At 39.2% G+C, this 11,077-nt stretch overlaps 1 protein-coding gene across 4 annotated transcripts in view; it reads left to right on the forward strand.

The window, feature by feature from the left end:
- Stim1 (stromal interaction molecule 1) overlaps nucleotides 1-11,077 on the forward strand; it is a 247,356-nt gene that overhangs the window by 180,953 nt on the left and 55,326 nt on the right. For all 4 annotated transcript variants that reach the window (XM_004641963.1, XM_004641962.1, XM_023702091.1 and 1 more), the window contains exon 4: nucleotides 7,896-8,007. In XM_004641963.1, coding sequence (XP_004642020.1) covers nucleotides 7,896-8,007 — 112 coding nt within the window. The remainder of the gene's footprint in view (nucleotides 1-7,895; nucleotides 8,008-11,077) is intronic.

Consider the following 11,077-nt stretch of genomic DNA (forward strand, 5'->3'; position numbering starts at 1 on the left):
TCTCTTCCTCTCTCTCTCTCTCTCTCTCTCTCTCTCTCTCTCTCTCTCTCTCTCTTTCTTTTTTTTCTTGACATACATTCTATCATTAATAAGATTGGAGACTACCTGACTAGTCACCTTGTGCATTTCTGTTTGTTGCAAACTCCAGATGGCCTTCTCTGATTTTGTATAGCATACTTTTGCCCAGAATTATAGTCTTTGATCTGGTTAGGGGCCACATAAATAGGCCTGAGGAGGCTTATGAATTTGGCCATTTTATTTTATTTTTGGTACCAGGGATTGAACTCATGACCTTGCGCTTGCCAGGCAGGTGCTTATGCTGCTGAGCTATTTCTATGGCCCAAGGCTTATAAATTTGGGGTACTATCACTTGACTGCTTTTCCTCCTGGGACTGAACATATGAGTTGTCAGGAGTCTGTATGTGTCCTGTCCAATAAGTTCTTCTTGTCTCTGTTTTGTTCTGTAGCCCCTCACTGACAGTAGGCTCTCTGAACTTGTTGTTGTCTCTTTACTTCAGCTCAGGGATTCTTTCCCATTTTCGCTTATGGAATGTGAAAGCATAATGAGACTTTTAGCTTTTAGGTACTTGAATCTTAGGGACAAGAGATTGATATCTCAACTGGACTGTTGAATGAGATCATGTTGGGACTTAGTTGCTGTCTGAGATACAGATGTTATTCAGGGTACAGCTCCTCATTACTTATTTTGTTCAGATGGCAATGACTCTGGGTAGATGATAACATTCTGCCAAGCCCTACCTAGATAGGGCTGCTGCCTTGGTAACAGAATGATATTCAGAGCTAAAAACAAACAAAAAAACTGCCTTGAGGTTTGGCCTGACATGGTGAAATCATTATCTCTTTTCCTTGCACTTAGCTGTATGGGACTTGATTAGCCAGAATCCATCCTCATTTCAAGTACGGGGATCTTTTTAGAGACCCTCTGCCTCAATGCATTGCTTTAAGCAGTGGTTTTCAGTTTGGGGCAATTTTTCCTTTTAAGGGATATTCAACAGTATTTGGAATGTCCAAATACTGGCAGTATGCTACTGGCATCTAGTGGGCATATACTAGGAATGTTGTTAAATACTCTACTATAATGCATAGAATGGTCACACAGCAACAGTTGCCTCATTCATAGTGTCACTGGTATAGAGGCTGAGAATCCAGGGTTGAGAGTGACTCCTGCCTTTCTCTACTGTTGTTTAGGGTGCAGATAGAAAAGTTCTTACATGCCAAGAATCTATGCCCAGGCTTGTATTAAGATATCCTCCCAGTAGACAAAAAGGCCCTTGAAGTACCATTGGCCTCAGGCCTTTCTAGCAACAAAAATGGCTTTCTTTCCACTCTGTGTGCCAAGCAAACAGGCCACTTTGTGTTGGATGATGCCAAACTCCTTTGGCATCAGTGTCAGGAGTGTGTTGTTCTCTGTACTTTACAGGCTAGTACTTGTCTGTCTGCATCATAAATGTGCATATCACTGTCTTATACCTTCATTACCTGACTCTCCAGACCATAGTTAATGATCACATGTGTAATGTGTGAGGATAGATTTTCATTTTCAGGAATAAGAGTGAGTATACTGTACTTTCTTAACACTTCTTTAGCCCTAACTCTGTCATTTTTCTTTTCTCAAACCTATGATTTGAATGTATCTCTCGAAAGTAACTTCTGTTTTCCTTCCAGTATATTCAAGTCTGAGAGCTAGAAATTTAACCAAGCAGTGACTAATTGCTGTTTGCCTAAGCCTGTAGTCTCTTGTCTTTCATGATGTATTCTTTGAGAAGGGCATACTAGCTCTTTTCCTCTTCACAGTATCTTTCCCTTCTCAGCTCCCATGCCTCTGCAGAAAGACACGTTTGCCTCCAAGACCACTCAGCAACAGTGCTTGAGGGCATCGAAATTGGGCATTTTTGTGTTTAACTTTGTTTCATTTGATATGTCATCCTGGCTGTTTGCTTTGCATTACCTGCTGAGCTCCATTGTGTTGGAAATAGGAAAATGAAAGGACAGGTCCCAATCTTCAAACTTCTGTAACTTATGCAAGAGTGATAGGAACAACTTAAGATATGAAATGTATGGATAAGAGGAATAACTTTTTTTTCAGAAATTATATATTCATTTCAGAAATTATAGACTGGCGAGGTAGCTCGGCAGATTATGAGCCTGCTTAGGCAAGCTCAGGGACTGGGGTTTAATCCCTGATACCACATGCCATGCTGGGTATGACCGCAGGCACTCTGAGCCACCACCAAGACAGGGTGTGGTGATGCACACCTGTAATCCTAGCACAGGGTAGGCTGAAAACAGGAGGATCACTATGAGTCTGAGCTACATAGTGAGACAGGGCTTGAATTTGTGATTTTCCTGCCTCAGTCCCCCAAGTAACTAGGACTATAAGAATGTACAGTTTTGTCCAAGGTTATCTGATTTTTTTTTGTACCAGGAATCGAACTCAGGACCTCATGCTTGCCAGGTGGGTGCTGTGCCACTGAGCTATATCTCTGGCCTCTGAATATTTTTAAAGGGAATTTTGTTATTTGGAGGTCTGTATTCACAATATTTTTGCAACTCCTAATTTAGGATATTCTTTGAGTAAAATCTTATTGATGCCAATGTATACAAAGCTTTTATTTTAGAAATAGTAATTGGCAAATATGACTAAGGTACGATTTTATCTTCAGTGTCTCCTGACTATTAAGGGGAAACTAGATGGTATTCTGAGGACAGGCAGTTTTTGATAAAGATACAGATCCGAAAATGGGCTGGCGAGATAGCTCAGTAGAATAAGCACTTGCCTGACAAGTGTAGGGTCCTGAGTTCAATTCCTGGTACTGCAAAATAAATAAGTAAATGCATACATACATACATACATACATACATACATACATACAAAGAGGAGGGTGATGAATCTCATCATAACATTCTGCCTTAAAGCTTTCTTAACTTTTCGCTGCTCAGGGCAGTAGGTTTCAAGCTTGAAGAATGCACAGATTCATTTTAGGAAAAAATTATCTTGAGCCTGCAGTGCTGACTTTATTATTTTTATCATGCTACTTAAATATATATAACAAATAATAAAGTTGCTATGTACAATTTGTATACAAATGTAAAAAAAACCCAGATGTATACTTTAAGTAAAAATAAAGTTTAAATCCAGTCTTTTGCTGTAACTCAGTTATTGCCAGGCTCTCTTAACTTCATTATGTCTGTATTCTTAGATGCCATCTGATGACTCATTCCTCCCACCATTTTTCACTATTTAACTGCCATACACTTTTTTAAAAAAATTTTATACTTTTTTTTTAGTTTAAAATTTTTATTTTATTTTATTTTTTCCCATAATTTTATTGAGAAACAAATAGCAATGAGACAGTTTCAAACCAAATTGGTAGGACAGTTTCAATAATTAACACATTACATACATTCTTCCTAGTGGTTAATTGCTGTACAAGATGTGGACTTGATATCCTATTTACAAACACCATTAGAGCAAATCCCTCTATTCATAAAGAGAATGTAACTATATATCTATCCTAACCACTTTGAATACACAGATACAAAGTGGACATTCATCTGTATCCTCTTTTTTTGTTAAGTTCCATCATTTAAATATTATAGATGTGTAAACTCAGCAAAATATTCTAAAAGAGTTCAGTAGTCTATAATAGTATTGGGTCTTCCGCTTGACTGGCAATGTCAGAAATTGTTGACCTGAGTCCCCTACAGCTCAACATAACACCATGGCTTTACTTCTTATATTTCATTTTTATACTTTTCTACTGGATGGTTAAGACCAAGGTAAAGCAGGACCTATGCAACAAGAGTTGTAGCTTTTGGGTCTGATAAGGTCAGTCAGATCCTTTCAGGATTTATCCTGAGATCCTGTACCTCAGATTGGCAGAAGGTTTTTTTTTTTTTTTTTTTGGAGGCCTAAACATGCCCTCAGGGCATTTCTGGTTGGCTGGAGTATCTGGGTTCGAACCAGTAGAAATTGAGCCTCACTGCATTTTTAAGCAGGCACTTAAACAACTGAGCTAATGGGCAGGCCCCCAACTGCTGTACACTTTGATTTGTATAATAAAGCATGATTTTATTTGGTTTTCACTTGGTTGAATGTATTCCTTGTGTATCAAGTCCATTGCTAGTCATATAGCAATTGACTTTTGACAAAGTATAGAGATTAATTAGCTTTCCATATGTTTAATATATACAAGTAGATGGATGTGCTAGCACACATGTGATCCTAGCCTCCAGAGGCTGAAGCAGGAGAATTGCTGCTGGTGCAAGGGCAGCCTTGTCTGCACAGTGAGTTCAAGGCCAGCCTAAAATACATAGTGAGGAAATATCTCAAACAAAACTAAACTAAATATAAATAAATACTGAAGTTATTTTATTTATTTATTTATTTTTTTTGCGGAACTGGGGCTTGAACTCAGACCCTTGTGCTTGCCAGGCAAGCACTTATTCTACTGAGTCATCTCCCAGCCCCCTACTGAAGTTATTTTAAAGGATGATTTTATGGTTATCCATTAAATAATGACAACATTATAATATTGAAGGGTAATTAGCTGTAGTGTTCCATGTATGGTGTTGATGTGATTTGCTGTGTTGCAAATGATCACTCAAAACTTGTGTCAGTTATAATTGGCTTCTTAGTGACACAAAAATCCTCACAATTTGCTATGAACAAAAAAGGGAAATTTATGTATTATGCAAAGTGGAAATATTTATGAGTAGGGCTGTTTACGTGCATGTTCTGACTCAGGGCCTAATGACATCATCTGGATTTACATCTCTCCTCAGCTTTCCCTCTGTCTGAAGGCCTTTTTAGCCTTAGTAGAACCTGGGCTGTGGGGCCAGTCTGCCTGAGACAAAAGAGCTTTACTAGTTCCTACTTGAGCAAGTTTGAGAATTTTATGTAATTTTTCCATGTCTCAATTTCGTCTTTAAAATGAGAATAAAATGGGTTATGTACTTCACATGGCAGAGTTAAGATTAATAAGTTAATATATCTGAAGTACTTAGAACAATATATCTAAGTACTTAGAACATACAGTAATAGGGGCTGGGGTTTGATCTCCAGTGCTGTGCTGGCCCCAACCCCAGGGCATGCTGCAATGTGATTGAGACTGGGCATGGTGGCCTGCGCCTGTAATCCAAGTGCTTGGGAGGCTGAAAACAGGAGAATCCCTACAAGTCTGAGCTGCGTAGTGAAACCCTGTAGACCCTGTACTAAATACATTAAAAAAAGAACATACAGTAAGTGCTGTGTATGTTGTGACTTCTCCCAGTAATGATATTGTTAATACTGTAGTTTAGGAGAATTTTATCCTGGATATGAGTATAATGGGAGAACAGATCTGTACTCTATGGGTCAAACAAAAATCCTAGAATTTAGATTATTTTATTTCTTTCCTTCTTTTCTCCCTCTCACCTTCTTTCTTCTTCCCTCACTTTTCTTACCTTCTTTCCATTCTTCCTCTCATTTCTTTCCTCTTTCCTCATTCCTTAAATGATCCAAAGTATATTTTTCTTTTTTACTTTTAGGTTACCTTCAAAATAAAAATATAAAATTGAAACATTCTCATAGTAAGTTATCCTGACCAGTGTTGTCCAACAGAACATTCTATACTAATGGAAATAGGTAGTTCATGTTGTCCAGTAAGGTAGCTGTTGAACACTTGAAGGGTTGCTAGTGCAGCTGAGAACATGAATTTTAATTTAATCAAATTTTAATAAGTTTACACTTAAATAGTCACTTAAGGTTACTGGGTAGCAATGTCAAATAGGAAAATAGATGCAAAGTGCCTCGAACATGCACAATAGACCCGGTGATATAGGTCAGTGCCGCAGCACCTGCCTGGCAAGTGCAGGATCCTGAGTTCGATTTCTGGTGTACACACACACACTCACACACACACACTCACTCACATGCACAGTAAATGTAAGAAGTGGAGAGATCTATACTTTCTGCTCTGAAAAGGGTTGAACTTTACTTAACTGGCCGGAGCAACAGGTGCATCCCAGGACAGTACTCATAATTGTATGAGCATGGCTGTCAAGACTGTTGACATAGCTTCAGCTTTCTTCTGCTACTACATTTCACAATTTTATATTGTGACACATTGAATTTCACATCTTTCCTTTGTACTTGCCTTCATTCTACAACAATTGCTTTTTTCTACATACCCATGCAGTGTTTTGGATGAGCTCTTTACCGTCTTTATGTTGCAATTCATAATCTTTTCTGAGGCTGTCCCTGAAGCCTTGGCAGTTACAACTCTGTATGCTGTGTATTTTTTGTTATCAGAGTGCATGCTTCACTGATACTATTTAATTGGTGTTTTGTTTTTGTTTTGTCTATTTGAGGCAGGATCTTGCTATGCAATTCAGCCTGGCCTTGAGCTCACTTTATAGCCCATGCTGGTCTTGAACTTGTAATGATCCTCCTGCCTCAGCCTCCCGAGTACTGCAATTACAGCCTTGAGCCACACATTCGGCTTTTAGTTTTTGGTCTCTGTCACTGGGCTGGGAACTAACTTCCTGCAGGGTTAACACTAAGTAGATTTTTTAAATGAATGACTAGTTAAATGGATGGAAGGATAATCCTAAACCTTGGTCACATTCACAATTTTAAAAATATTACAAAATCAAAAATATTATGAAATCAAAAATTATAAAATCACAATTTTTAGATGTCAAATTTCACTGTAGTTGTAATTATATTTCTCTGATAACTAATAATATTGAACATCCTTTTATGTTCTTATCAACTATTTTTTGTAGCTTCTTCTTTGACATGCCCATTAAAGTCTCTTGCTCATTCTTTTAAAAATAAAAAAAAGTTAAAAATCAGTGTTACTAAGATAGAACCTATATAAAAAACATTTTAAATATATAATTTGATTAATTTTGATGGATGTTATCATTTGTATAACTATCACCACATTCAAGATACAGAATATTTTCATTAACCCTAAATATTGCTTTGTCCTCCCTACCAGTCAGTCCTGGCTTCAGCCAATCATTACTCTATCACTATCGATTTGTCTTTTTAGGGTTTCACATAAATAGATGCTGTTATGGCTTGTGTCAGTGTTATGACTTTTATCTAGGCTTCCCATAAAGCCTCATGGGTCATGGGTGGGGCTTTTCAGTGGTGGCTCATCTTGAGTATGATGCTGGGATTAAGGGTGTGTGATGACTAAATTAGTCTACTGATTGGCTTGGGTGTGGATAATAGGAAAGCCCAACTTGGGTGTGAGTGCTGCCTACCTTAAGGGCATGAAGCTTAGATAGAATATAAGGGGCAGAGAGAGGGATGCTGTTATTTTTTTCTTCTGCTGCTGCTGCAGCTGCATGTCTTCTGCTGCCTTCTGCCTGTTCTGTAATGCCCCTCTGCCATGCCAACCTACCCTAGAACCAGCCAAGTATGGATTAAAAGCTCTACAAATTGTAATCTAAAAGAAGCCTTTTCTCCTTTAATTTTATTTATGTATTTAATATGGAGTCTACAGGGTCTACAGGGTCTCACTACATAGATCAGACTCGTAGTGATTCTCTTGTTTTTCAGCCTCCCACGTGCTGGGATTACAGGTGTGCGCCAGCACACGCAGTCTCAATAGGTCTCTCAGCATGCCCTGGGGGTGGGGCTGGCACGGCATCATGGCGGGGATCCTTTAACTTTGGATACTGGGTACACAATGAGGAAAACAGCTACTATAGATGCATATAGTGTGTACTTCTTTCCTATTTAGGATGTTATAAGATAGCTGTCATAAATATCATCACATACACTTGTATGTGATAAATATTCAGGTCAAGATGACCGTAACAATAAGTGAAAGCAATGCTTATAAATTTTTGAATAATGGTTTTGTCTCTTTCCATAGTATACAACTGGACTGTGGATGAGGTGGTACAGTGGCTGATTACATATGTGGAGCTGCCACAGTATGAGGAGACCTTCCGGAAGCTGCAACTCAGTGGCCATGCCATGCCAAGGTCAGGAGTGGACTAGGTTTTTCTCATTTGAGGGTGTAAGGAAAGGGTAGGGTGGATCTGCCTTCAGGTTGCTCTAGTCAGTTCAATGTGACTTCATCCTTGTGAAAATGGAGTCTTTAGACTGGTCCTCTCCTCATAGCTATTGTGTGCTTGCTAAGCATGATGGGCATTTGCATCCATTCTCATGTAATATTCTTATTGATCTGGGATATGGTATGATAGCTGCCATTTGCTGAGTGCTTAGTATATGCCAGGCATTCTAGTCAACACTTTATATACAATATCTCATTTAGTTCTTATATTAATTATGTAAGGTAGATATTGAATATAGATGATGAAACTGGTTAGGTAACTTTTCCAAAGTCACAATCATGGCTAGTTAGAGGCAAAAATGTAATTTGAACTTAGATCTGCCGTAGATATAGATTCAAAGTCTGTGGTGTTTCTCTTTTCTTTTGCTGTCCCTCCAGTGGCTGCTCTTTTGTCACCAAGGAGCCTCAGGATCCTTTTAGCCTCCCCTGGGTTATTGACACACAATGTATCTGCTCTAACAAAAATGGTACAGAGGTAGGGCTGACTGCCATTGGCCCTGTCATTTCTGGAATGACTTCTTCAACAGCTGTTGTTTCTTAACTTTGTCTCTTTTATATGGGGAGGGATAGAGTACTGCTTGGACTTCTTAGATCAAGCTAGTGCCATATGTCATCAATCCATCTATTTATTTGTTCAACAAATATTTACTGGATACCTGTTCTGTGCCAAGCACTTGTGTTGGGTACTGGGGATAAAAAGGTGGCAACAACCTGCTGTTGCCCCCAAAGGGCTTACTGTTTGGTAAATACAGATTATAATCTGTCATTTTACCATGTAGGTACATTTGGTTAGAGGATTAGAGGGGAAAGAGATAGGTTGGATTGTCCACACATTGTAGTCTCCAGCCATAGTGTTACTAGGCACTGCTGTCCAGGCCTAGCAGAGCTAGCTAGTTCCTTCCTCTGCTGCTTATAGCCTCCTCTTCACAGCTTTTCCTTACTTTACAGGGAGTAAAAATTTTAATGTTTGTATCTCCTTTGTAAAGTATTTTTCTACCTATTTTCTCAAGTTTTAGAAGAAGGAATTATTATTTAATCTTTTGGGTGAGCAAATTGAACTCTAGAATTTTATAATTTATCCAAACTGGTATGTGAGAGGGCTGGTGGCTTAGCTCAGTTGTCTAAAGCGCCTCCTTGAGCAAAATCAGTCAGGAGCAAGGGACTGCTGCTCTGTCCCCAGCACCACATGCCGCACCAGACCCTCACTTAAGGCATCCTGAGCCAGCCAAAAAAGAAAAAAAAAAAAGAATGCTTCTCAAACTGGTAAGTGACAGAGCTAAAATTTGAACCCAAATCTGCCTGATTCTAAGTGCTCTGCATTTTTTTTTTTGGTTTGTTGTTGTTGTTACTGCATTTTCATCTTGTGCCCTGTGATTCAAGGTAGTCTTCCTTGCGATGTTCAGTTTAGTTATAGGGCCAGCCAGATAGCTCAGCGGATTAAAGTGCCTGCTTAGGCAGACACGAGGGGCTGGGATTCGATCCCCAGTGTGCTGCCAGCCCTGTCCCCGGGGCACCCTGAGATGGCGATGGAGACTGGGCATGGTGGCCCGTGCCTGTAATCCCAGCACTTGAGAGGCTGAAAAGCAGGAGGATCACTACAAATCTGTGTAGTGAGACCCTATAGACCCTCTATTAAATACATTCAAAAAAAGAAAATGAAATCAATTTAGTTCTATTTGATAAAACTTCACCAAAGGTACCACATATTTTTTCATGCTTTCTGATGATTTTTTTTCTGATGATTTTTGAGAATAAAAAAAACACTAGACCTAATTCTTTTTATTATTATTATTATTATTATTATTATTATTATTATTAGCGGAACCAGGGATTGAACTCAGGCCCTTGCGCTTGCCAGGAAAGCGCTTATTCCACTGAGCCATCTCCCTGGCCCCATAATTCTTTTTTTTTTTTTTTAAAAGGAAAGTATTAATTTATGTATTTATGTATTTATTTATTTGTGGCTGGCTCAGCCCGCCCTGGGGGTGGGGCTGGGTGTAGCATGTGGTGCTGAAGATCTAACCACGGTTCCTGGGCTTGCCTAAGCAGGTGCTTTAGTCCGCTGAGCTATCTCACCAGCCCTAGACCTGATTCTTGTCTTGAGAGAGTCCATTTTTTATTATGAGACAAAGGAATAAATGATTAACCATAAAACTCTAAGATAGAAGTTTCTTTCTTGCTATTCTTGAAAATAGCAGTATTGCTTTGTGTATCCCTGGACTATTTGTTTAGAAGGAATAGCTGTGGTTTGGATTAAAACCACAACAAACCATAGGATAGAAAGTTCTCAGGTCATGTTTCTCTTGATCTTCCGGTGGCTAGGATTACAGTCAAGACTTGGTCCACCAGGCTTGGCACAAGAGTAGAAGATGGAAAGTTGCGCCACCTTAGTGATAGCAGAAAATACGGAGTTTTTAGTTCCTTGGGTAGAGCAGAGGTGGTTCTAGCCTCATCACTAGATAACATGTATAATGGGAACAATCTAGTAGATTGGTATTCATTCTCTGGCTTTGCCAATTGCATGTTTGGGCAAGTTATTTAACTCAAAGTCTTATCTGCAGAAGGGAGCCAATAGTAGAACTGATTTCTTAAGGTTGTTGTGGGACCAAATAAGGTATTGTGTTTAAAATGTTAGAACAGTACCAGATAACAGTACATAGTTCCTTAGTAAATGCTAGTTCCTATGTCTTTTCACTCATTCCTTACAAGTAGGTGGTTAACTTTGTATTGTTGCTGAGATAAAATACCCAGTGCTAGGGCTGGCCAGTTAGCTCAGCAGAATAAAGCACCTGCTTAGGCTGCTGGGGATTGATCCCCAGTGTGCTGTGCTATGGGCATGCTGAGATGGTGATTGAGACTGGGTGTGGTGGTGTGTGCCTGTAATCCCAGGGCTTGGGAGGCTGAAAGCAGGAGATTCACTATGAGTCTGATCTGTGTAGTGAGACCCTGTAGGCCCTGTACTACATACAAAAAAAAAA

Source organism: Octodon degus, unplaced genomic scaffold, assembly GCF_000260255.1.
Source record: "Octodon degus isolate 3935 unplaced genomic scaffold, OctDeg1.0 scaffold00146, whole genome shotgun sequence".
Lineage (NCBI taxonomy): Eukaryota > Metazoa > Chordata > Mammalia > Rodentia > Octodontidae > Octodon > Octodon degus.